A 27,773-nucleotide genomic window follows, 5' to 3' on the forward strand; every position below is an offset into this window, starting at 1 on the left:
AGCTATCAAATGTTCTTCCTGAAGCACAGGTCTGACTATATCAGAGCCATATTAAATAAACTCCAGTGGGGCGCTATCACATCCAGGACCAAACAGACAATCCCTTTGTTTTTTAAAGCCCCTTCTTCCTACTCCGGTTCTTCTCTACCTTTCCCGTCTTCTTACACTTTCCTCTCCTCTGCCTCAGTGTCTCTTGCCTCCCTTGGGCTGGAAAGGGCCAGGGGATGAACTTCAAGGAGCTCCTCCTCAGACCTTCTGCTTGAAGAGGGCATTCAGGGAATTCACATCATCTCTTACCTGGTTGACCTAAATTTAATGATCTCCAAAAACTCATCATTCTGAAAGATGAACTCACACCTCCTCAGATTATTTCTTACCATGGCTGCAGGACTTCATCCCACCCCTGTACCCAGTACTCTCCCCACTTTTCAGCTTCTTTTTATGTGTTTTCTTACCCCCTTAAATTGTTAGTTCCCTGGCACTTCTTTGTATCCCCAGGGCTCAGCATACTGGCACGCAGTAGGCACAGAATGCCTGGAATCTCTTCCTCATCAACTCTACCTCCTGGCTTCCCCATCTGTCTTCACCCACTCTCTGCAGGAAGCCCTTCCCAGTTCCTCTTAATGCTAACGCCTTCTTTCTAAGATCAACTCTAATTTATTCTAATAAATATTGTTGACCCGACTCCCATTCCATTATGTGATATAATTTGTCTGGCCATTTCCCAACTGGCACTACATTTTACACCCAGAGAACTCTTCTTCCTTGATGAAAAGAAGGAAGTGAATTTCCATATTCTCTAGGTCAAGAATGGCTATTTTAATTATATAACATTTGACTTCGATATATTTTTTAACATGTCTGATATATATGTATATATATATGTATACACACACACATATGTATATTAAAGCAATTGGGGTTAAGTATCTTGCCCAAGGTTACACGGCCAGTTATTTTGTGTGGATATTAAGTATCTGAGGCCAGAACCCGATCCCAGGTCCTCTTGATTGTGGGGCCGGCGCTCTTACTCACTGTGCCACCTGGCCGCCCCTATCTGATATATTTTTAAAGGATAGTACTTTAGGCTCGCTGAAGGGAAAGTCCTATCCTATAATATTTGATATTAATTTTGATTTCAGTTACAGTATTCGCATTTGGGGAACACATTAATAAAACAGTCCTCAGAAGAGAGGTTGCTCTTTTAAAACCTCTTATTTTGAGATGTTCTCCTGCAATAAAGACTAATGAAAGAAGGAACAAAATAAGCATTTATTAAGTGCCTACTATGTGCCAGGAACAGAGTTAAATGGTTTACAAATATCTCCTTGGATCCTTACAACCACCCTGGGAATGTTTATATATTTTACAGCTGAGGAAACTGAGACAGATTCAGAGTGACTTGCCCAGGGTCACTCAGCTAGTAAATTGGATTACCTAAATCCAATCTGGTCAATCTAAAGCTGGATTTAGCGGGTCAATCTCAACCTTCCTGTATCCACTGTCTTTATTTGCCTTTGACTGCCCCTATATATATTTACCTCATTACTCAGACAAGGATAGTAGAAGTTTTCAAAATTTTAACTTGTTAATGCAAGTTCATTTATATTGAAATACAAAAAATGCAAAAGTATATATGTCAAATTCAGTACTACATATTTCCAAGGCCAATAAAATATAAGTGAGTTCAAAAGACACATAAAAGCCAAGAATGAAATTCCCCCTGAACAAAAGACATATGGCAAGGTTCTCTGAAGATTCTACAGCTTCAAAATTAACCCGATAAGCTTTTAACAGTGGCTTCCTTTCTCTTTATTCTCTGTAGCTGGAAGTTTCACAATCTAGGACCCCCAATACTGATCACCAGAAATGGGTAACTAAGCTAAGACAAAGAATCTAAGACTCACAGACAGTGGGGAATGGAAGAAAATACATTGTCATCAGGCTCCTCAAGACAATAGAATACTATGGTTTCAGGAGCTGTCCTGGGTCACAGCACTGGACAGTAAGGTCAAGGACTGTGAGGATACAGCTAAGCTCAAGTCCTCAACTGGGAGAGCCAAGAATTCATTGAGAATACCACCTGGCTTCTGTAGTTCAAACCATAGTATGAGCTGACAAATTATTTCAGCAAGTATCCCAGTAAAAATAACTGAAGGAGCATTTTATATTTACGGATAAATATCATTTACACCAGAGTGAGTACACATGGCACTGGAAGGAAAAAAGGATTTACAACATCTCATTGTAATTAAACTTTTAATTTAGTTAGAATGGTTTACATAAAGATTTAGAATATTTTTTTTTTCAAATGGCTGTTGATGACTTGGATTTTGGGGGTGGGAATTGAGAAGATATGGGTAATGCAGGAATTTATTTTGCTTGACTACATACACACACAGACACACACATACACACCCCAAGGGCTTTGTTTTTCTTGCTTTCTCAAATGGAGAGAAGGGGTAGGTAGGAGGGAGAGAATTCTGAGATGAAAATGAAATTTTTTTTTTACTGTAAAAGCAAATACAACTTGGAAAGACTTAAGAAATCTGAGCAATGCCATGACTGGATGATCAACCTTTGATGAATTGTGCTAGCCACTACCTTCCTAAGAGAGGCATGATGGACACAAAATGCAATATAAAATATACATTTTGGTACATCATGAATATATTCGGATTTGCTTTGTCTGACAATGCTTGTTACAAGCCCTGTGTTTTTCTCTTTTTATTTGTGGAAAGAGAATCTGCAGAGAAAGGAGGGAGCTAGAAAGTGTTGCCCCCCCACTCCCCCAAAAAAAGGGAAGGAAAAGAAAAAAATAATACCCAAAAAACTAAAGCATCTTAAAAAAAACAACCCAGAACAGAAGTTCAGAGGGAAACAGACAAGAGGGACAATTTTGAAACTGATGGAAATATTCTTTTATTGGTATTTATTAAATTAAGAATTTTATTTTCTGAAAATAACTATAAATTAAATAAACCTTTCATTAGTGTTTGTCTCGACAATGTTTTTGTTGCATAAACTGTTCTGGCTCTGCTCACTTCACTTTGTATCGTGTCCTAACGTCTTTCCAGGTTTTTCTGAAGCCATTCCCTTCATCATAAATTAAAGTGCTGTATTTTATACGTTGGTGCAGTGTAAGTACTATATTCTACTACACAAATATCCTGAACACAAATGAAATTTCAGACAAATATTCTAAATGTATATATTGGTTAATATGTAGTTAGTGCATTTCTAGGATTAAGATGAAATACTAATTATTTTACTTAAGTTAAATAGGACTCTAAAGGTGTGTTATACAATATTTACACTATAAAGATTACAGACAAGTTATTATGCGCCTTATTACATGATAATTTTTGATTATAAGAAAGGTGGAGATATACAAGAAAAAAATATCCTACAATGGTTCAAGGCGTTCAGCCTTTATATCTGGGTTTTCCCTCTGTAAAAATAGATGCGACACTATAATATGCTGCAATACATTAGTATAATGAATTGTGATAAATAACTGACAATCTATCAGTGGACAAAACTCACTTTCTTTCATAGTGTCTAGTTAGCCTCGAATTCCCTTACGAATGCTTCAATAACAACAGTCTAAGCAGCTTAGTCTCCAGTCACAGCAGTTCTATGGGTTACTGCTTTCAACAATGTGCATCACATCACTAAGTGCCTCTTAGGTACCAGGCACTGTGCTAAGCTCTGGAGATACAAAGGGAAACAAAAGACACTTCCTGCTCTCAGGGACCTTCCAGTCTAACGGGGAGACAATGTGTAAACAACTATGCACAAAAGAGCTATAAGCAGGACCAACTAGGAATATACGACAGAAGGGAGGCACTGGTACTAAGAAGGATATGGGAGGTGGGATTTTAGCTGGGACTTGACTTCCTACAGATTCCTTTCCAACCTCCTCCATAACAAGAGAAATTTTGGTTCTTTTCTGTTTTGTTACAGAAACATTCTTCCTACATACTAATAGGAATATGTTAATGTTTGTAGTGTGATTTTATTGAAACAAACACTTGTCAAGTATTTTTAAATTAATTCAGGTTGTGGATTATTTCAATAAATTACAAACTGAAACATTCTAACTTGTTAGTTCAAGCAGTAACAGGACAAGAAAGGAAATGACAACCTGGGATCTCAGTAATATTTAGAATCAAGCGCTAGATGTAATATAAGAATTATTACTAATTCAATGTTTATTAAATCTATCTACTATAGATATCTTCAAGCAAAACAAGAAATCACGTATTTGATTCTTTGTGTAACTAAATAAATGAAATGTTGACTGTGGACTTTCTCTTCCATCCATCCTCATCTCTTATAACATTCCCGAAGTTTTCAAAGAAAGGAAGTAAAAGTTAGTGAAAAGAATACTAAATTTGAAATCAAAAGACTTGTGTTCTGGCTTTACTTTTATTACCTTTGTGTCATGCGCTCTTAAACCACAATATTAACGCTTTACTTTTTTTCATTTATAAAACCAGAACCACTTCTCTATTTCCAAAAATTCCACAAGATTGAAATTATACACAAACACAATCATGACAGCCTGGTATAATGGATTGAGCTAATTAGACTTTAAGTTAGAAGTCCCAGCTTTGCCACTTATTAGCTATGAAACTGACCAATTCACTCAAACTCTCGAAGTCTCAGTTTCTTTCAGGTATAAACACGACCTACATCACAAAGCTGCTGAGTGAAATGAACTTTGTAAATTAGAAATCTAAATGTCAGGTATAATATTATTGCTACTTCTTTCGTGGTTGTGCAGAAAGTATTTTGTAAACAGCAAAGTATCATATAAATATGGCTACTATGAAGCAAATTAGAATTCCTTGAAAGACACTACACACAAATCTAAAATACTGTTTTAAAATAAAATTTACAAATGAACTGAAATTTAACTTAACAGAGTACTTTTCATAACATAGGTAATCAATAAATATTAGTAAAGTAAAAGAATTTATTTACAATGTACTTACTATTATCAGCTCCTGATTTGAGAAATTGTTAGAGGGAAAATATGTGTTGGAATTAAAGGTAAAGTCAGTCCTTCCCTATGTAAAACTAGGTGGCACATAAAAGAACTGACCCCTGGTCTCATGAATAAGCAATTGTCCTAGACAATTTAGATATTCTCCTTTTGGTGTATTATCCCATTCTTTATGTAATAATTCATTTGCATTCTTTTCAGATTCAGCCAAAGGATAAATCTTAAGCAATTCAACTCCTTTCAACAAAGATTTATGTGTAAGGCATTATACTAGGTGCCAGGGATAAAAAGACAAAAAATAAAAATCACTCTGCCCTCTAGGAATTTACAAAAGCTATGGAATTTATATGCTTATTACATTTTTTAGTTCCTCAAAATAATATGTGCAGAATACTACAGAAAAACAGTCAGTAGCATACTATCTGTTAGTATTAAATTAGTAGTAGTTTAGTTATGTTTGACATTGTTTAGGGCAGCTAGGTAGTGTAGTGGACAGAATATTGGACCTAAGCTGAAATCCAGCCTTAGACACTATCTATATGACCCTGGGCAAGTCACTTAACCCAATTTCCCCTTCCCTCCCCAAAAATATTGCTTTTCTTTGAGGGAATAAAGTAATTGGAAATAATTTATTATATAGCACTTGAAGCTTTTACACTTATTATTTCATCTGATCATTATAATACTGTGGTGTTTACTGCTCAGGAAACTGAGACTTAGAATAACTCTCCCATGGTCACCCTATCAATGTCAGAGAAGGAGTTTGAATACAAAGCGCAGAATTCTTTCCATAATATTATTATGCTCCTCATTTGAAATTCAAATAAATTTTTAGATTAAAAACTGAATAAATAAAACTCAAAATAGTCTTATAATATAGTACTCAAAACTGAGGGAGAGCATCAGGTTCTAAAAAAAAACCTTGCAAAACATAGGCATGTGACAGATTTTGTTGAATTAAATTTACAGACATTTTGCCAACATGTTCTAAGATTAAATTCTTTACTTTCCATATAAGTGTGAATGTTTTCTTCAAATGATCTTTGCTGATTATAATTTTTACTTCATTGTAATAACTCAAGGATGTCTTTAGTATTTCTGCATTTATGAGGTTTATTTGTTGTTTATAATCAAGTTTAATCTTGGTCCTGACTTTTAAGGGCAATTGGGGTTAAGTGACTTGCCCAAGGTCACACAGCTAGTTTTGTTCAGGTGTGTGTGTGTTAAGTGTCTGCGGTTGGATTTGAACTCAGGTCCTCCTGACTCCAGGGCTGGTGCTCTACTCACTGAGCTACCTAGCTGCCTCTTGTCCTGACTTTCTTTTCTGTTGAACTTTTAGCTAATTTGTTTAGATCTGAGGAAATGAACATTGAGATTGCCAACTATAACAGTTTTGCCTCCTAATTCTTCCTGAAATTTGATTAACCTTTCCTTCAGTTATTTCAGCATTATGCTATTTGGAGCCTATACAGATTATGAAGAGTGAAGGAAAGGGAAGAGCCGAGTATGACTCTTATGTTGCAAACCTGTAGTCCTCAAAGGATGGAAATAAGAAAATTTTACTTATATACATATACACATATATATGCATACACATACCCACACACATATGTAAAAGAAAATTAGGCAGAGAAGGGAAGGTTTGGGAGTAAAGGTAAAAAGATCATGAATTCTGATGTGGAAGCACTGAGTGTAAGACACCTACAGAACAACCAAATGGAACTGACAAATACAGCTGGGCCTTGAGACCAGAGCTCATGACGGAGACTCACTAAATACACCAATCTTGGCATTATCTACACAGAACCATACTGAATCCATGGGAGCCGATGACATCAGGAACATAGCTACACGACTACAAAAGTCTCTCTTAACTGCCCCCTTCCTCTACTCTGGCTGCCACCCCAAGTTCAAGTATTACCATTGTATCTGTCCTAGCCAGCTACAATAATCTCCCCGTCGGCCTTTCTGCCCCAACTCTTCCCTCTTGATCCTATTCCCACACTGATATTCCCTGAAGAACAAATCAAGCCTTTTTATTCTCCTCCTCAAGGACCCTCTGCACTCTTTTTTACGGTGATTCCAGAACACTCTTCATTTGTGTTGATGACATATGATATGGGTCAGAAAACTAGTATTTAAATTTTGTGATATGTAGGTGTGACTATATTATAGCACAGGTTGAAGGGGTATTCATACTGGATCAGCTTATATAGGGTTTTATGACTACATAGGAACGTCAAGATACCCTTACTTTTGTGTAAGTCTAAGTACTCTGCATCACCGGCTCTTCTCCAGCTAGGGCAGAAAGACCGCTTCCTCAGACTCTCCTTGGAGACTGAACATTTTTTGGACACAACTCTTTCCCAATCCTCCAACACATAAACACAGAGTAGTTGCCTCTACTCTGACTACTTCCCCCACTTGTGCTGCTTTATGCCCATACACATGCAGGAGTGGTTAATCATTATTCAGATATAATCTGAGTCAAATGAAATGACAGAAAAATTACAAATTCTGTATTAATACAAACTCATGTGAGCTACAGTTTCTATAAATATCAAGTAATATATAAATTTAACTACACATTTATATACCTTCAATTTTAATGCTACTTATCTTAACTGATAAAATTTGAAACAACTAAAGCAAATACTGGTGAAAGAAATGAATGAATTAAGAGCTTACGGTGATGATTCCAGAATGATGCTATTAGCCTGTGTTGATGATGGAGATCTATGGTTCACAAAAACTTCACTTGGAGAGGTGTGGACAATATGGTCTACCAAGTGTCCAACTGAAGATGGCCGTAGTCGGGTTCCCTCTTGTGTAAATGCAGAGTTGCGACTAAATAAAAATTGGATAATTTTTTTTTAACTTGTAATTCAACATTTTTTCACATTTTTTTTAAACTTTGAAGTTACACCAAAAAGTTTTTTTTTAAAAACATTAAAGATTCTAAGGAAGCAAAGTTTTTTGACTATTCCTGTTTTCATTTTCTTAGTACCTATATCAATAACTGGAATGAACATATTATTAAGTCACTGACATTTTACACTTTCTACTTATTAACTATTTTTATCACACATGTGCATGTATATATATATACATATGTATATAATTTCAAAATTGTGTTGCTCAGCTCCCCTCTCCATTCCATCCCTCACTTTTTGGGGTCAATTCAACGTTCTGAAAATGTGACTCTATGTAGAAGAACTACAAGCATTCTCCTTTAAGGTGGGTCAAACATTTGTTTTGTGTTGTTGTCATATAAAGTTTCGATGACTTGGTCATCATCCAGATGTGACTACTGGGGGGGTGCGTGTGTGTGTATGTGTGTATAAAATGATAATAAAGACTAAAATTACTTCCACAGAGCAGAAACTCATCTTAGAAAATTTACAATAATGGAGACAGCGAGGAGCTGGGGATAATTTGAAGAGTGTAAGTTACATTTTCCAAGTTTTAAGAGACTTAATTATTCTTGTTTTTTAATTAAGCCATCGGGGTTAAGTAACCTGCTCAAGGTCACACGGCCAGGTGTTTCTGGGTGTGGTGCTGAGTCTCTGAGCCCGGGATTTGATCCCCAGGTCATCCCGACACTGGGGACGGTGCTCTTACTCGCTGAGCCACCTGGCCGCCCCATACCGTTAATTATTCTTTTTTTTTTAATTAAGCAATTGGGGTTAAGTAACTTGCTCAAGGTCACACGGCCAGTCATTTCTGGGTGTGGTGCTGAGTCTCTGAGCCCGGATTCGATCCCCAGGTCATCCCGACACTGGAGCCGGTGCTCTTACTCGCTGAGCCGCCTGGCCACCCCATACTGTTAATTATTCTGAGGCTACGAGATCACTTTTGAGTAGCGGCAGTAAGATACTGATAATGGGAGCTGCTGACAGCCGATGCCCTTTCTCTAGAAGAGATAGGGCATGACAGTAGCAACTAACTTGCAGTTCTACTAAGTAAAGCCTTGGGATCTAGTGGTAGGTAGCTGGTCCCCCATGGTGTTAGCTTAATTATATTGGAAAGGGTAGGAGTCCTTTTCACCTGTTAATGATAGAATGGGAACTATGGAGCCAGAACAGATGATTTATGCAATGATAAATATACTGTTATGATTAGCTAAAACTGTAGTCCTACATTCTAATTTGGGAGCTGGATGGCATTGATAACTAGGTTCACAGTAATGCAAACCTGAGGCCACATGTTACTTACTGATTTGGTGTTCCAGGTGGAGAGCGTGATGGTAGACTCTGTGTTTCTAATCTTTCATCAGACAACGAATTCCTACTCACTACTTCCCAATCCATCAATTTCCGTGCCAAAGGTTTACTTGGGGATCTGCAGAAATAATAGGAAATGGCTAAAATTCTAACACTGGACTAAGTTTACCTAACCAAACCTTAAATGAAATCACAGTATTTCTCTGACGTGAATGAAATATTCTCTGCAGTAATTAGTGCAAGAAATGAATGTTTTCAGTATTTTTCAGGGTTCTTTGTCCTCACTGTGACATCTTATCATCCTCCCTCCCACCCCACCCCCCTCCAGCCGTAGTTCTTTCCCAGACCATCACTTTGCATTGGCCACACTCCCCTCCCTTCCCTATTCTGAACGTTAGTAAACAAGTCCAATTCTACACCGTCTTCTTCTCTTGAGTTCCTTGCCCCTTTATACAATCATCCATCTTGTCTTGCCAAGCCTTAGCCTTAGATTACTCTCATCATCTTGGGCCTTCATTCCTATTCATATGCTGACGAATCAAACTGGAAAAAATGAAAAATGTGTACTGAGTCCACTACAACTTTAAGTTACATAATTTCAACTTGGCCCTCACTGGGGAAAGGCAATTCTTCATAAATGATTCACTGTCCCACTCACCACAAAGGCTTTTCCAAACCTTTTCATCCCTCCTCAAACCTATTATGGCTCCCTCTCCCGTCACTCTCTCAGCTGAGAATATTTCACAGAAAAATTTGAGGCCATTCTCTAAGATCTCTCTCTTTTCCCATCCTCCTCATTTCACTCAGATCTTTTCCCTCTCTCCTCTTTCACCTATCTCTAGGAAAAAAAAAAAATGGCCCTTCTACTTGCAAAGGTGAACTCTTCTACGTGTACAAAAGATTCCCATTTCATCACTCCTTGTTTACTGGCTACTTTCTTGCTGCCTACAATGGCACCCAGGTCTCACCCATCTTCAAAAAAACCTCACTTGCTTCAGTCACCCCAATTAGTGATTGTTTTGTATTTCCCCTCCCTTTCAAGGCTAAGCTCCTTAAGAAGGCTGGCTACAACTGGTGCTCCCACTTCCTTCCCTCCCACTTTTCTTAATTCTCTTTAGCCTGTCTTCTGAGCTCATCCTTGTCATTCAAGAAAAACAGCTCTCTAAAATTGTTAACGATCTTTTTTTTGCAAATCTAATGGCCTTCTTAGTCTTTATCCTTCTTGACCTCTCTCCAAACTCTGACACTGTCAAATCACCCTCTTGTCTCCAATACTTTCTTCTCTTCAGGTTTTTGTGACAACGATTGATCTATCTCTTGATTTTCCTCCTAGTTTTTTGGGATCACCATCTATATTATGTCTACTAATTGTGGGTCTCTCTCAAAACTCAGTCCTGGACTGTCTTCTCTATTTGCTTTATACTGTTCATTTTGCCTGGTGATCTTATCAGTGCCCATGGATTTAATAATCATTTCAATGCAGAAGATGCTCAGATTTATTTATCTAACCCTAACCTCTTCCGAGACTCCTAGTATTACAAACCCGATTGCCTAGAAGGACATCTTAAGCTGGATGTACTGCAAATATTTTAAACTCAATATATTCATAACTGAGCTCATCATTTCGTGCCCCGCTCTTCCTGTTACTATTGAGGGTACTACCACCTTTCCATTCACTAAGGTTAATATCCTCAATGCCTCACTCTCTCCACCTCTCCCCTTCCCCTTAATACATTCTTTTGCCGAGCTCTGTAGATTCTACCTTCACAATATCTCATACACACCCCTTCTCTCCTCTAGCAGTGCTATCACTGTGGATCGGGTCCTTATCACCTCAAAACTGGACAACTGCAAGAGCCTGGCAATTGGTCTCCCTGTCTCACATCATTCCCCACTCTATTCTGCTTCACAGTGATCTTCCAAAAGTATAGGTCTGACCATGTCATTTCCTTTTTTAATAAAAAACAGTGATTCCTCATTATTTCTAGGATAAATATAAAATCCTGTTTAATTTTTAAAGTCCTTCATAACCAGGATCCTTCCAATCTTTCCAGCCTTCATATAACTTATTCCCCTTCACATATTTCATGACCTAATGATACTGACCTCCTCACTGTTCTTGAAGATGCAACATCTCCTTACTCTGTACATTTTCACTTGTTGCCCTCCATGCCTTGAATTCTTTCCCTTCTGCGTTCTGTCTCCTGGATAACTCTCAACTAAATTCTACTTTCTGCCAAAAGCTTTCACCAGTACCCCTTAGATTTGTTTGGACAATTTTGTGCCACCCTTTCAAATAACAGGACATTCCCCGGAGCAGTCTTAATCTGGGCCTGTGAACTTGTGTTAAAAATATATTTCAATAATGCTTATATAATTATTTTACATTTAAAAACATTATTCTGAAAAGGGGTTCATGGGCTTCATCAGACTTCATCATTACTTCATCAGAGTACATGACACACCAAAAAGGTTAAGAACCCCTGCCCTACGGACTGGAAATCAATGTTCTGTGGCAGGAGTCAGCTTAGACTATTTCCAGACATTGAAAAATAGTTCCTAGGTGGTAGAAAGAGTTGAAATGACAAATGTTATCTTTGGTAACTTCCTACTTCTCCTATCAGTGATCCTTTCCTTTCTCCTGATAGCTTTCTTCCACTTTTTTCCATCATTCCTTCCCTTCCCAGCTCATCCACCCTAGATCTCATTTTTGTTTATTCCTTTAAAATTAGTTGGTAAAGTGTCCCTAATAAGGTATAAGCCTTTTCCGGAGTGTTTACATTTGCTATAAGAACCACGGTTAGTGTGTCTCAAAATTAGGCTGAGAATTCTTGGCTTGCTTGCTTGCTTGATTTATTGCCTTTTTGGAGGGCAATTGGGGTTAAGTGACTTGCCCAAGGTTACACGGCTAGGTTTTTTTGTGTGGGTGGCAAGTGCCTGAGGTCGGAACCGAACTCGGGTCCTCCTGACTCCAGGGCCGGTGCTTTATTCACAGTGTCACCTAGCTGCCCCAAATTCTGGCCTTTATTAATGCCAGGTAATGGAAAAAGCAGATATATTTGGATGTGTAATTGGTGTTGAATTATCTTTCATATTTATGTACAGTCATGAATTGTTTCTTCTGCTATCTAAACCAGAAGTCTGGAGTCACACTGCAAAACAACTACTAGGGGTGGCTAGGTGGTGCAGTGAATAGAGCACCGGCCCTGGAGTCAGGAGGACCTGAGTTCAAATCTGGCCTCAGACACTTAACACTTACTAGCCATGTGACCTTGGGCAAGTCACTTAACCCCAACTGCCCCTCCAAAAAGCAAAAAAACCCCAAAACAAACAAACAAAAAACCCAACAAAAAAGATAGTAAATGTAAAATCCCAATATGCCAAAGATCTGAATTAGATAACTTACTTTAAAAAAGGTAAAAAACTGAAAAGTATGCAGATTTTAAATAGAGATCATTAGCAATATGACTGTCATGCAGACTAAAGGGTTCTTTTCTTTCTTTCTGAAGCAACTGGGGTTAAGTGACTTGCCTAGGGTCACACAGTTAGTGTGTGTAGTTAGTCTAAGAATGGATTTGAACTTGGGTCCTCCCAACCCCAGGGCTGATGCTCTATCCACTGCACCCCCTAGGTCCCCCAATGGATTGTTCTTTAAAAACATAAAGGTAGAAACTAACATTTTGGCCAAAATGTCTTTGATAAAAATAGATGAATTGCTAAAAACAAAGATCATTTGGGCATAAAGATTAATACTATATATGTGTTAAAAAAGTTAATAATTAACAAATTTCTTGTTTTATTCTCAAATTTTACATATCTATTTAAATGTAAATGATGTAGGAAAATAGTCAATAAAAACTTTTCTCCTTTCTCCTTAGTTTCATGCTGTACATCTTAAATATTGTTTTGAAGCTTATATGACTACCTCTTTCATTTCACAAAATATGTATTTCGTAAGATTAATAGGTTTATGTGATCTTAAATGAGACAGATTTATGGCCATTATTTTCCAAATGTAATAAAACACTATTTAGGATTGTGTTTGCTATTGAAATACAATGTATCTGATTCTTAAGCCAAAATAAATCACCTTTTCCTTTTTCTCTTGAAGTATATTTTGCTCATATTTTTACAGGGATAAAAAAGTCAGGAACAAAGATGAGTCAGAACAATATTGTTTTTCTTTTGAGCAAAGGTTTTCATTAAAAAAAAAAAAGCTGATAAAAATTAACACCTATCAGGGGCAGCCAGGTGGCTCAGCGAGTAAGAGCACTGGCTCCAGTGTAGGGATGACCTGGAGATCGAATCCTGGGCTCAGACACTCAGCACCACACCCAGAAATAACTGGCTGTGTAACCTTGAGCAAGTTACTTAACCCTGATTGCTTTAAAAAAAAAAAATCTAAAAAAAAATTAACACCTATCTAGTCAATTTATAGCTTATAATGGAGAATACTAACTGTAAATGTGAAATCAAGTTGACTAAATGAATAGAGTGCTTAGAAGAGAAACTTCTCAGTATATCACATACTTGTTTAGAAGGAATTCTAAAATTTTCAAGTTATAATTTGATTTAGAATGTTTATTTCATCTGCCTTCATCAGCTACCAATGTTTAGCAAATTTTCATTCTATCTTTATTCTCTCAATATCAGTCATATCAAATCTCTATGACAATAAACCATGTCTCCCTTCCCCTAGCAAACTCCAATCTATCCTTTTAACTCACTCCAGATTTCCTTACCCCTTCCACTGTGTTCAAAATTAAACAACTTCTCTTAATTTTAGACCTAATTCTCCCATGTTCCTTTTATCATTTGTATTTCACAGAGACTTTGTTCCCCTAGAAAATGAACCCCTAGTCATCCTTTCCAGTACTGATTATACCTTCTCTTTTATACCCCAAATCTCTGGTCCCAAAGAGTCAGAATACTCTTTGCTCCCCACTCATACTTTTAGACTCTCAATTACTAACCTCTCCTCTTCTAAGTTACCTCTATCTAAATGTGTCATTCATTGTAGATCCTAGCCACTGTTATTTTTTGGGCCCTAAATATTCTGTTTTATAACCCAAAACTCTTTAATCTACTCAACTCCCATTACCTACTCATCCTCTTCACTCAGATATAAAACAGGATAGTCATATCCTTGATCTTGTATCTCCCAAAGTGTTTAATTTCTTTTATCAATAAATTTGAAATTCCTCATTTTGCCTGCCCCTCCCCATGCTTTTATTCCACTTAAACCTACACAGTCTCGTTTAACTACCTAAACATCCATGATTAATCTCATTCTATTCTTCTCCAACAGACTGCTCCCCTCTACTATTCCAGTTCTCTCACTAATCTTCAGTCTCTCCATCTGCCTACAAAAATACCCATGCCTCCACCATGCTTTCAATCAAGAACTTTCAGTCTGACTTTTCCCAATAGTTATCACTCTGTATCTCTCCTTGATTTCTGCCTAACACTTCTCGAAAAAGGCATTTATGTGCTTGTTCTCTATACCCTTCTCTCAATTCCACTTCTGACTCCATGTAACTGAAAGTATTCTAAACAAAGTTACCAACGAGGTCACAATTGCCAAACTTAATGGCATTTTCACAATCCTCATCCATCTTGACCTCTCTGCAGACTCTGACCTTGTCTAGCACCTTTGCCTCCAGTTCTCTCTTTCTCTCTTTTCTCCTGACACTGCTTTGTCCTGGTTTTTCTACCTGTCTGTCTGCACTTCTCAGCCTCTTCTGTTGGATCTTCATCTAGCTGATGTGCACTAATCCTGGGTCCTCTTCTCCTTATATACCAGGGTGATTAAACTGTATTCCACGAATTTAAAAAAAATTTTAGTGTCTTATTTCAATATAATTGGTTTCCCTTGTAATCCAACATATTTTGTGTTATATGTTTTAAATGATTATTCAGAGAAGAGATACAGAGATGTCACCAGATTGCTTAAGGATTGCAACAGATTATATAAAAACAAATAGGCTAAGAACCCCTATTCTATATTCTCTTAACTGGTAATCTCATCAGCTCCCACAGATTCAATTATCACCTCTATCTGAATGATTCTCAATCTATAGATCTAGTGCTAATTTCTTTCCTGAGCTCTAGGTCTCAAAACACCAACTATCTATCTCTCACACATCTTTTTTTTTTTTTTTTGGCCTTCTGCCACTCTCCTTCATCTGTGTTTTATGATTCCTTACCAAGGCTAACTAACCCCTCTGCCTACTCAAGAGATGCTTCTCAGACATCTCAAACTCAATATACCCAAAACAAAATTTATTGTTTTCCACCAAATCATTCCTGTATCTTCTAAATTTAATGGTATTTTCCTCCTCCTGGTCATGCAGGCTCACAACCCTCAGTGTCATTCTTAATTCCTCAATCACACTCTCCCTATATATCCAAACTGCTGCCCAGTCTTATTTCTATCTTCACAACATCTCATTTATGTGTCACCTTCTCTCCACTCATAGTTCTATTAAATTGCCACAGTGAAAAGAAAGAAATACTTTATGTTCCTAGTTTATTAAAAACAGGTCAGACTATGTCTTAAAATGCATAAAGTAAATTCCTTATCAAGTAACAACCTACTACTAAATGCGCTCTTATAAGAACATTGAATTACTGAGCAGCAGTTAAAACAGTTAGCTTTTGTCTCCTTTGGGGGACAAGGATTCATTTGAAGAAAAACAAAACACACTCACCTTATATATGCTAGAGGTTCAGGATTCTTTATGACTGTTTCTATCTCAAATATAACTTGAACTATTTTGTATCTAAAGTAAATATCAGGTATTTATTTTATTAACAGTTTTAACCTCAGGGACCCACCCACTCAAGTTTGTTGTCTTTACTTCCTGTTTTATGTGGAAATTTCAGAGAAAAAAATACCGCATTGTATCTGTGACTTTGCAGTGTGGTAAGATCTATTTTCTGACCATGGCACTCTTTTTCTGCTGTGTGGGTACATTCTTATACTTTTTCCTCAGACAATAAAATATACTAAACAAGACTGCTGAAATATTTCTAGGAAACTATAAAGCAAAAAAAAAAATTTCAAGTAGAATAACTTGTCTAATTACTGCTGAAATTAGTCTTTTATAGAAAATGTTAAGCAGAAATTTATTCTCTATTTTTGGAATTTCAGTAGATAATATCACCAAGATAACAGTTTTACATCTTGTTAATATTTTAATGAAATAAATTAATTTAGAAACTGTTAAAGTTATAAAGTATTCTTGAAAGTACAATCATGTCATTAGAATAATGTTGAGATATTTCAAAGAAAGTTTACAAGATGAGAAACTAAGGGCCAAATGTCATTGTCTAAAATAATGGTATTAATTAAGACAAACTGAGTCCTATATTGCACCAAAAATGTCTAAAAAGATCTCCAACCTTTAGCTAATGGCCTACTATTTCAAGCAGGACTCAAGGCAAATGTATTATAGCACAATTAAATAATTAGGACAGTCCCTTGGAACTTACTCTAATGGGATTTGATCTGTACTGGTAGTACACTGAATGTGACTGACTTTGGTTATAAAAAAATGTGCCAAGTTAAAGGTGAAATATTTTATTTAGTGACTATAAATACAGAAATGCCCATTAAGAAAGTTTCACATTTCTGAAAACTTGTGATGTAAAATGACCTCACTTTAAAAGAAAGATATTCCAAGTATTTTATATGCAATAGTAATCTCAAAATATCATTCATGGGGTATGTTTTGGGACTCAAAGGATTTTCAGAAGCAAGCTGTGATGTGGTGAACTCATCCAATCTCACGCTCTGTAGTTTTGTCCATAAATATTTAACAAGTACCTATTACGTGCAACACAGTATGCTAGGCACTTTGGAGTTGATACAAATGAAAAAAAAATGTGCTCCCCATCCTCAGAAACTTTTAGTTTAGTAAAAGGAAATGTGACATGCATATAAATGAGTACCATACAAAACAGAATGTGGCAAGTGAATAAAAAAAATGTAAATAAAATACAATGAAAGATCAGAGGTGAGAAATTACAATTGCGTGGGTGTGTGGAAGACCAGAGAAGACCTGGTGACATCCAAGTTAGGCAATGAAGGATGGGAACAATTTCCTTAAAAAGGATTTCTTCTAGGTGGTAATGAATAGGACATTCCAGGTCTGAGAAGAATGAGTCACAGACTAGATCATCACAGAACAGGACTACTTTTCCACAGGCCAAGCTGACTTGTGGTAACTTCAGGAGAAGTGGAAGAGGCTGGCTGCTGTAACTAATCCTAGGTTATGTGCAGCATAGACAGCAATGGGCCATGTGACAAAGGTGCATAAGCAGAGCTGCAAAGACACTGTAAAGCACACGTATTAGTCATAAAAACAAGTGACATCAGTGCTGTCATGCAGGAAAGAACACACTACAAACGACGCCAGCAGCCATCATCCTTCTGCATACGAAGCTTCTTTTGCTATCCCGCTCCTTCTCCCTTCCTATTGCAGCTCTCTGCTCCTCTCATAGTGTCTCACCTCCACTGGGCAGGAGCTCAGCCGGCCTCCGGGCTCTTCTCCCCACCAAGCCATCCCCCACACAGCTGTCAAAGCGACATTCCTACAGCCTAATTCTTACCATGTCATTCTCCTGCTTAATAAACTGCCAACGGCTCCTCGGTACATCTAGAATAACATATTCTTTGTTTGGCTTTTAAATTCTTAACAAGCAAGCTCTAACCTCCTCTTTCAGCCCTGTCACATAATCCTTTTTACACACGTTTTTCTCTCAGCCTGTCTGGCCTTATTGTTTTTCTTCAATAGGACATTCCACGCACATTTGCACAAACTGTCTTCAAGGCCCGTGACGCACCTCTGTCTGCCCCCTTCTTTTCTTTCAGAGATCTACTTAAATGCCACCTACTCCACATCCTTCAGGAATTCAATCAACAAGCATTTATTATGTTCTTGCTATGTGCCATGCAATGTGCTAAGTTCTGGACATACAAAGGAAGGCAAAAAAAAACTACCTGCCTTCAGGAAGCTCACATTTTAACAACGTGCAAGCAACTCTGTACATAAAAGATACAGTGTAAAATGGAAGGTAGGGCAGTTCTGTGGCAAAGTGAAGAGAGTACTGGGTCTGGGAGACCCGAGTTCAAATCCAGCCACAGATTTATCAGCTGTGTGACCTTGGGCAAGTCATTTAATCCTGTTCACCTCAGTTTTCTCATTTGTAACATAAGCTGGAGAAAGAAATGGCAAACCAGACACAACTGAGTAACAACAAATGAAAGGTAACTCAGGATGAGCAGGAGGCAGAGACAACTGGGGAGTGATGATCTCATACATAATGTGGGGATTCAGCTGATTCTGGGAGGAAGTGAGTAAAGCCAGGATCTGGATATGAGGGGAATGCATTCCAGGAATAGGAGATAATGCGTGAAGAGGAATGGTTCTAAGAATGTCGAGTGTGAGGAAGGGCAAGGAGGCCACACTAGCTGGGGTGAGTAAGAAGACAGGAAAGGAAAGGAAAGAAGGGAGCTGTCTGTTAAGGGCTTTCAATCCAAAGCCATCAATAAAAATGGATTAATTTTTCTTAAAAAACTGATCATGGAGGTAAAAGGAGCCTTTGGAATGTATGGAGTAGAAGGGTAACATGGCCAGATGTATAATTTAGGAAAGTCACTTTGGCAAATGAAGTGAAAGACAGATAGACGGGAGTAGGGAGAGAAAGAAGGGGAGAGGAGGAAGAAGGCTACTTCAGGAGACCAGAGGAATCGGAGCTGGCTAAGGGAGTGAAACAAGCCTGATGCTGTAAAAGTAGAAAACCATGAGACTGGACGAGAGAGTAAATAAACGGCAGGAATGGAGTGAGGTGGGGAGTGTGCATAAGGAATTAAGAATGACAGTGAGGCTGTAAGCCCAAATGGCCGGGAGGATCACGACTACACTACTGTGTAGTAAGTGAAAAATGTGGAAGAAGGGTGGAAAGTTTGGGTAGAAAATTGAGCTTTATTTTTGGACATACTGAGTTACATCCAATCTGAGATGTCTAAGAGGCAGTTGGTGACGACGGAAGAGAGAGATTAAGTCTGGATATCTCTATGTTTAACCTACATCTATATTCATTTTATGTATATTTGTCCCTCCCAATAAAATATAAGTTTCTTGAGCTAGAGACTGTTACATTTTTGGTTTTGTAGGTATTTGGTACATGGAAAGCACCTAGTAAATACTGACTCGTTATAAGGTAGATTAGGTTAAAAGAACATTTTTTTTCCTTTTTTAAAAAATTAATTTATTTTTAGTTTTCAACATAACATTTGTGTAAGATTTTGAGTTCTAAATTTTCTCCCCATCCCTCCCATCTTCCCCACCCGAAGATGGAATACATTCTGATAATCCCTTCCCCCAGTCTTCCCTCCCTTCTATCACTTCCCCCTTACTTTCATGTAGGTTAAGATAGAGTTCTATACCCCAGTGTCTACATATCTTATTTCCTAGTTGCATGTAAAAACAATTTTAAAAATTTGTTTTTAAGACTTTGATTTCCAAATTCTCTCCCTTCTTCCTTCCCCACCCACCTTCACCGAGAAAGGAAGCAATTTAATATAGGTTATACATCTTATGCAAAACACTTCCATAATAGTAATGCTGTGAAAGACTAACTATATTTCCCTCCATCCTATCCTGCCCCCCATTTGTTCTATTTTCTTCTTTGACCCTGTCCTAAAGGAATACTTCTTGACAGAAGAAAGCAAGACAATTGTATCCTTTCCTTTTTAAGCAGATAAAACATCAAACTATCTTAAAGTTCTATAAGGTCCTTGTTCCAGTGGGCTCAAAACATTTATTTCAGTGGTCTAGGGTACTACTACTGGCTCAGCTATAAAGCAATGAATCATTTAGAAGTTCTCTCCAGCTTCAAAATGAGGGAAAAAGTTTTTACTTAAATCTTCAATTTAGGTCAATAAAAATGAATTATGCATAATGATTACACACTTCCTCTAATCTACTTTTTTGCCTTTTTTTTTTGGGGGGGGGGAAGGCAGGGCAGTTGGGGTTAAGTGACTTGCCCAAGGTCACATGGCTAGTAAGTGTTAAGTGTCTAAGGCCGAACTCAGGTTCTCCTGACTCCAGGGCCGGTACTCTATTCACTGCGCCCCCTAGCTGCCCCCACTTCCTCTAATCTAAAGACTCAGAAATGCACAAAACTTCAATGTACAATAATCTCTTACAACAAAATACCTTTTATGCTAATACTTATTGCAGAGTTTTTTAAAGCTCCTCATTCCGAAACCTGTGTCTAATATAGGAATACTGAAGTCCTTATGCATTTTAACTCACAGACTTCCCAAATATACATTATAAATAACTTTAACAAACATTACCCAAAGTGCAGGTACACATACTTTAACAGAACTTTGAATTTATAAAATCAGTATACTATAAGAAATAGTTTGACTAAAATAGCCTCTTTAGATGCATTTAAATATATAAGCTGCTACTGTGATTTAAAGTAATTAAAAAGGGGCAGCTAGGTGGCTCAGTGAATAGAGCACTGGCCCTAGAGTCAGGAGGACCTGAGTTAAAATCTGACCTCAGACACTTAACACAAAAAATAACTGTGTGACCTTGGGCAAGTCACTTGTCCTCTGTGCCACCCCCCCCCCCACCCCAAGGAAAGTAATTAAAAAGAACATTTTGATACTGGTACATGATGCCAAACCTCGAACCTAACACATTTAGCACACTGTTCAAAACAGTAGCTAGGTGGCGCAATAGATAAGAGCACCAGGCCGAGAGTCTGGAAGACTCATCTTTCAATTTCAAATCAGACCTCAGACCTTACTAGCCGTGTGACCTTGGGCAAGTCACTTATCCTGTTTGCCTCAGTTTCCTCATCTGTAAAATGAGCTGGAAAAGGAAAAGGCAAACCACTAGAGTATCTTTGCCAAGAAAAGCCCAAACAGCATCATGAAGAGCTGGAAACAATTGAAAAGACTGAACAACAAAACAGTAGGCTCGACTGGACTGTTCTGCTGACACAGGTGAATGTAGCGAGCTTATGTTAGCATTTGGTAGTAAAACCAGTTAGTCTCCTCTGACCTAAAGTCACATTTCTATTCCACTTACGAGTTAAACTGAGGTGAAGTGGTTTAAATTCACTAGTAGGCCTTTAAATACTTATTAAATTAATTAAGCGTGTCCATCTATTATTCCCTTATAGGAAAAGATCACCAATCCTGACTTTCCCAATTCAAGTTGCCTTGGCCCTCACTCCCCTAAGTGTGAAGTTTTCCCTGTCAGAATATAAGCTCCTTTAAAGTAAGAATTATCTTTGTGTTGGTGCATCTACTTTTAGGGCTTGTGCACAAGACAATTTCTAAAAGAAAAACAAGCCAATATGCAAGTAAAATAGCTAATAAAATTCCTTGTGCATGACAATGGAACAGTAAACTTTGCCAAACCATACAATACTAATGCTCTAAATTCTGGAAAATACTTACAATGCACACAGTTATGCTTAGGTTCAAAGGGCTTAAAAATACCGTTTTAACTGTTGTATCCCTCTTACTTTGAGGGATTAACACCATTATGAACAAAACTGCACACTTTCATGTCTATGGGGGTAAATTCCAGCTCTAGATCAGCCCTACTCATGTTTTTTTCCCATTATGTCTGCTATAGTATAAAGAAGTGTTTGACAAAGTCAGCGAACCATGGACTTGATTCACTACACATTATCTCATTTCATGCTCTCATTTTAATCAATCCCCTCATTGCTACTCAGCTACAGATTTATTAATTTCTTGTTGATTTTACTAATGTATACTAGCTGGGCAGCAAACTTAATTTGCTGCAGCATGGCACAGAGCAGAGCTGCAAGGGATTTCGGACAGCCCTTGAAAAAATGTAGAGGAAAACATCCTTAGCTCCACTGGAAAAATTTCAAATGTTTTTACTTCTTTTCTACTTACTTTTCCATAAACCCCAAAACATGACTTCTGCCCCTTCCACTCTACTAAAAGTTCTCTGAAACAGTACCAAGTATTGGATGTTTCATCAATTCCAATGCTACTTTCTACATTGAAGTCTCTCCTACTCTCCTGGCTGCTGGTACTCTCCCTCCCTCAAAATGACCATGTACTCATTTTATACATTATATAGTACATGTTAGAATGTAAGCTCTTTGAAATCTTGGGGATTTTTTTTTCTTTGCATCCTTGAGGTTTATCACAGTGCCCAAAAATATAATGGGCACTTAAATGTTTGTTAACAGTTTGAACTATGTCTTCCAAATTCAATAATCATGTCTTTTTAAATTTTTCTTTTATATTATCTTTTTATCTTATCTTTTCCATCATTTCTTTTACCTTCCATTTCTATGGCTAGTGGAATATCACCTCATACCTTGAGTGCTCCAACAGACTTACCCCTTCTTTCAAACAATTCTGGTTGAACTCTAATTACTATGAGATTAATATGAATGTCCATTTATACAGAGCTATAAAGCTTGTATACTATGTGTGCTGTACTTTCTTGCCCTATACTTTTGCAAACGCCACTTCTTTTACCTTAATGGTCTCTTTCCTTATGTTAATCCATGGAAATCTATCTCACTGTTTAGTCAGGATATCAAATTTTATCTCTTCTCTACTCCATGATTAACCAGCCTGAAGTGATGTCTTTTTTTCTCTGGACTCTTACAGCAACTATTACCTGTATAATTCATTTCACAATTACATATTACCTTGAAATAGGAGCTCTATAACTGTCATGTAATTTTATCTATATCACTGGCTAATTAATTTCCCATGTATTTTTTTCCATGTATCTGCTTTTCAATAAGACCAAAAACTCTCTGAAGGCAGGGGATACTTCTTCAAGTCAACCACAATGCCTTCTAAGTAGCAGGTGCTCAATAAATATTTGCTAATTTGTAGATTTCTGGAATGGCTGAAAGAAATGATGGTCCTATAAGTATAATATAATTTTCATTCAAGGGCTAAAAAAGCAATATCTTACCTTGCAAACACCCTGTCTTTGTTTGCTTTTTCTTTGCCATATTGTACAGACTGGACTTCTGTTCTCCCACTAAAAGAACAAATTTATATAATAATGGGAAAAAAGAAATGATGACTATGTACAATACTATTCTATTGATAATTATATCACTTCAAATGTCTGGGGTATTTTTAGGAAGAACTCATACAAACATATGATACTAAGAGACCCAAATATAGCTGAACCCATTAGTTCTATTATAAAATGTGCAGTGACAAGGACAGAATGAATCATAAACATCAGTTTATGAGCTGCCTGTGGAAAAAAAAAACTTATTTAAAATCAAGTTGCAACAGTGTCTTTCATTTCAAATTCCCCCATCATTTTCACTTTTCTTTGGAGTATGAGCAAGGAAAGTTCTAACATAGTATTGAATTGTTGAATACATTCATGCTATTCATTTTAACTGACATCTCATATACAAATCCAGTGATGGAAAATTGAGAAGTAAAAATTTTATGCAAATATTTCTTCACAGATAAAACAAATTAAAATTTGGAATTTCACTTCATCCAACAGCCAAGTACTATATTATCACTTCGTTCATCCAAATGAGAAAGAAAAGCAAAAACTGCAGGGAGATTTCTGTTCATTTAAAAAAAAAACCAACTTCTTTTGGATTCTGAGTATCCCACCTATACCACGGAGACAGCTAAAGTTGCTTTACCTTCGGCAAACAATTTGTTTTGGAGAGGTCTGAGAATTTGTGGGAATCAGAAAGTGGTTAACTAAAACCATAGTTGTATCTTAAGTTTATCTAAAATGGTTTATTTGATGCTGATACTTTGCATTATTCTAGGAACATACGATTATCTCTAGATAAAAATAAAATGAAACATGGAAGAGTTCAAAGCATGGACCAAGACAGCAAAGTAAACATCCTTGTTTTCTGTATTTACTGGAAGGGTTCTAGTCTTATCTCTGCTGCACATGACGCTTGCTTTTGGTTTTAAATACTTTTCATAATACTAAAAAAGGTCCCTTTCTAACTATATTTTATAGGGTAATTTTTTTTAGTGTAAATGAGCATGATACTTTGAAGACAGGTTTTTCTCATATCTTTTGAAATAATCATGTGGTTTTGAATGTTTTAGCTTTTTAACATGATTTATTATGTTGAGTTTTCCTAACGTTGAACCACCTTTGCATTCCTCCTATGACTCCAACTTGGGCATAACGATTTTTTAGATGAACTATACTAGTCTATTTTACAAGATTTTATTTAAATTCCTCCCTCTCTTCACTCACTGAGAGGGCAAGCAATTTGACGTAGCTTATACATGTGTAGTCATGAAAAACATTTCCATATTAGTCAAGTTGTTAAAGAAAACACAGACCACAAAAACAGAGAAAATTTCAAAAAGTATACTTCCATATGCATTCAGACTCCACCAGTTTTCTCTGGAGGTGGATAACATTTTTGATCTTGAGACCTTAAGAAGCGCCTCATCTTATTGATGAGAAGTGCTAAATCATTCACAACTGATTGTCCTACAATACTGCAGTTACTGTGTACAATTTTCAACTAGTTCTGTTTACTTCCCTTTGCATCAGTTCATGTAAGTCTTTTTAGATTTTTTTTTTAAAGCAATCGGGGTTAAGTAACTTGCTCAAGGTTAGTTACACGGCCAGTTATTTTTAGATTTTTCTAAAACCATTTTGCTCATCATTTCTTATATGTAACATAATAGCATTTCATCAATCATATACCACAACTTATTTTAGCCTTTCCTCAATTGATAGGCAATTCTCTCAACTTCCAACTCTTTGACACCATGACAAAGAGCTAACATAAATATTTTTGTACATATAGTGACCCCCCATCTCATTTGGATGAATCCATAACTCTACCAACTGTGCATTAGTGTTCCAATTTTCCCAACATTTGTCATTTTTCTTTTCTGTCTTATTAGCCAATCTGATAGATGTGAGGTGGTACCTCAGAGTTGTCATAATTTGCATTTCTCCAATCAATAGTATATAGTTTTTTTTTCATATGACTACAGATAGCTTTGATTACTTTGTCTGAAAATTGCATAGTCATAAAATTTGACTATTAAAACGGGGAATGACTTATATTCTTATAAATTTGACTCAGTTGTCTGTATATGTGAGAAATGAGGCCTTTATCAGAGAAACGCTATAAAAATGTCCTAGTTTTCTGCTTTTCTTTTTTATAATCTTGGCTGCACTGGTTTTGCTCATGCAAAACTTTTTTAATTAAATCAAAATTATTAGATCATGAATTCTTCCCTTATCCAAAGATCTGACAGTTTAACTATTTTATGCTCTCCCAATCTGCTTTTGGTATCACCATTTATATCAAAACCACTTTCCCATTTTGCCTTTATTTGGGTATACAGTGTGAGTCCATATCTAATTTTTGCTGTACTGCTTTCTAGTTTTCTCAGCAGTCTTTGTCAAATAGTGGATTCTTGTCCCAAAAGCGTGGTGCTTTGGGTTTATAAAACAATAAAATACTGTAGTCATTTACTGTGTATTTAATCTATTCCACTGAATTACTACTCTACTTTTTTTTTTTTTAAAGCAATTGGGGTTAAGTAACTTGCTCAAGGTCACATGGCCAGTTATTTCTGGGTGTGGTGCTGAGTGTCTGAGCCCAGATTTGATCCCCAGGTCATCCCGACTCTGGGGCCGGTGCTCTTACTTGCTGTACCACCTGGACGCCCCTACCACTCTACTTTTTAAGCCAGTACAAGACTGTTTTGATGATTACCACTTTGTAGTATAGTTTGAGATCTGGTACAGCTTCCTTCCTTCACATTTTTTTTCACTGATTCCCTTGGTATTTTTGACCTTCTGTTCTTCCAGATAAATTATATATATATATAAATTTTTGATGGTTTGGTATGGCACTGAGTAAAATAAATTTAGGGAGAACTGTCATTTTTATTATAAATTAATTTAGGTAGAACTGTCATTTTTATTATATTGGCTCAGACTACCCATTAGCAATTAATATTTTTCCAACTGCTTAGATATAACCTTTTTATGTGAAAAGTGTTTTGTGTGTTCATATATTTTCTGGGTTTGTCTTAGTAACTAAAATCCCAAATACTTGATATTGTCTAGTTATTTTAAATGGAATTTCTCTATCTCTTGCTGCTAAACTCTGTTGGTAATATAGAGAAATGCTTATGATTTATATCTTCCAAGTTGTTAATTATTCCAACTCGTTTTTTAGTTGATTCTCTAGGATATTCCAAGTATATATATACACACACACATACCATCATATCATCTAAAAAGAGTGATTAAGTTTTGTTTTCTGAGTGTCTATTCTAATTCCTTCAATTTATTTTTTTTCTCTTATTGCTATAGCCAGCATTTCTAGACTGAATAACAGTGGTGATAATGAGCATCCTTGCTTATATATATATCACTTTATAAAGACATGCTGAGATGGACAAAACCTGTGGCCAAAACTTACATAAATAAGATTTTTATATGGTTAACCTGACCAGGTACCATGAACATTATATGGCACTACAAAATAGAATGTGACATCCAAGATCCCCAGCAATTAATATAAAAACATTAGTCATGGAAGTCGTACTTACCAGTATCGGAATTTTGAACCCAAAGTAAAATAATGTGCAAAAAAATTCTTCTGAGGTGGCAGTGGTCTATCCAAACGGAAAAATGTGTGATGCTCTACACATGCTTTCCACAAATTTTTACATGCTCTATAATTCACCATATTGAATCCCAGTAACGTTTCTCTAGATTCATGCTGTAGGGAATAAACATCCCCCCAAAAAAACAAAAAACAATTTGACAAAATATAACAATTATTATCTACAATCAGCATTAATATCATATAATTCAGAAAGATTGAGAGCCAAGCTGTCACAGCCACCGCCAGTGAAGTCTCCTTTCCTCATCCTCACACTTTTCTTCTCCTGACCTGTTCAGAAGCCACACACCTTCTGGATGGCCAAGCAGAAAAACAAGACTCTTCACATTATCTGGATGATGTTTACACTGATTCAATGGAGGAACAAAAGGGTTTTCCATTTGTATTGCACTGTGTCCTAAGGTCTGCCAGGTCTTCCCATACTGCCTTGCTATTATTTGTTCCAGAGGAATGGGTTTAGTCACCTGCTTTGCCACAAAATGCTTATAATGAGAGATATATCCATCAGACTTAAAGATACACTCTTTTAAGTGTGCTGTCATACCAAATGAAAAGTGAATTCCTTGGGAGCAGGGAGTGTCTAATTTTTTTCTATTTGTATCACTAGATCTTAGCACACTTCTTGGCCTATAATGATTAATCAATGATTTTTTATTCACTCATTCTAGAAATGCCCACCTTTTGTTTTATCTTAGTGCTTCACTTAGTAAGAACATATACACAGACAAATGAAGTTACATCCCCTGGTAATCAATTCTTTGTATAACTAAAATGAGTCTCCATTTTGTTTCAAAATAGCAGATTCTCTATTTCTGTAAAAATATCACAAAGTCGTT

The 27,773-nt window shown here is 36.7% G+C and overlaps 1 protein-coding gene across 6 annotated transcripts in view; it reads right to left on the reverse strand.

The window, feature by feature from the left end:
• Positions 1 to 27,773, reverse strand: part of PTPN4 (protein tyrosine phosphatase non-receptor type 4) — a 225,042-nt gene that overhangs the window by 42,542 nt on the left and 154,727 nt on the right. For all 6 annotated transcript variants that reach the window (XM_069066917.1, XM_069066916.1, XM_069066920.1 and 3 more), the window contains 4 exons: positions 26,861 to 27,033; positions 23,241 to 23,309; positions 9,227 to 9,352; positions 7,700 to 7,858 (listed from right to left, as the gene is read on the reverse strand). In XM_069066917.1, the coding sequence (XP_068923018.1) occupies positions 7,700 to 7,858; positions 9,227 to 9,352; positions 23,241 to 23,309; positions 26,861 to 27,033 (527 nt within the window). The remainder of the gene's footprint in view (positions 1 to 7,699; positions 7,859 to 9,226; positions 9,353 to 23,240; positions 23,310 to 26,860; positions 27,034 to 27,773) is intronic.

The sequence above is a fragment of the Petaurus breviceps genome, unplaced genomic scaffold (genome assembly GCF_028583685.1).
Source record: "Petaurus breviceps papuanus isolate PSGF00001 unplaced genomic scaffold, PetGlider_PUasm1.0 90731, whole genome shotgun sequence".
Lineage (NCBI taxonomy): Eukaryota > Metazoa > Chordata > Mammalia > Diprotodontia > Petauridae > Petaurus > Petaurus breviceps.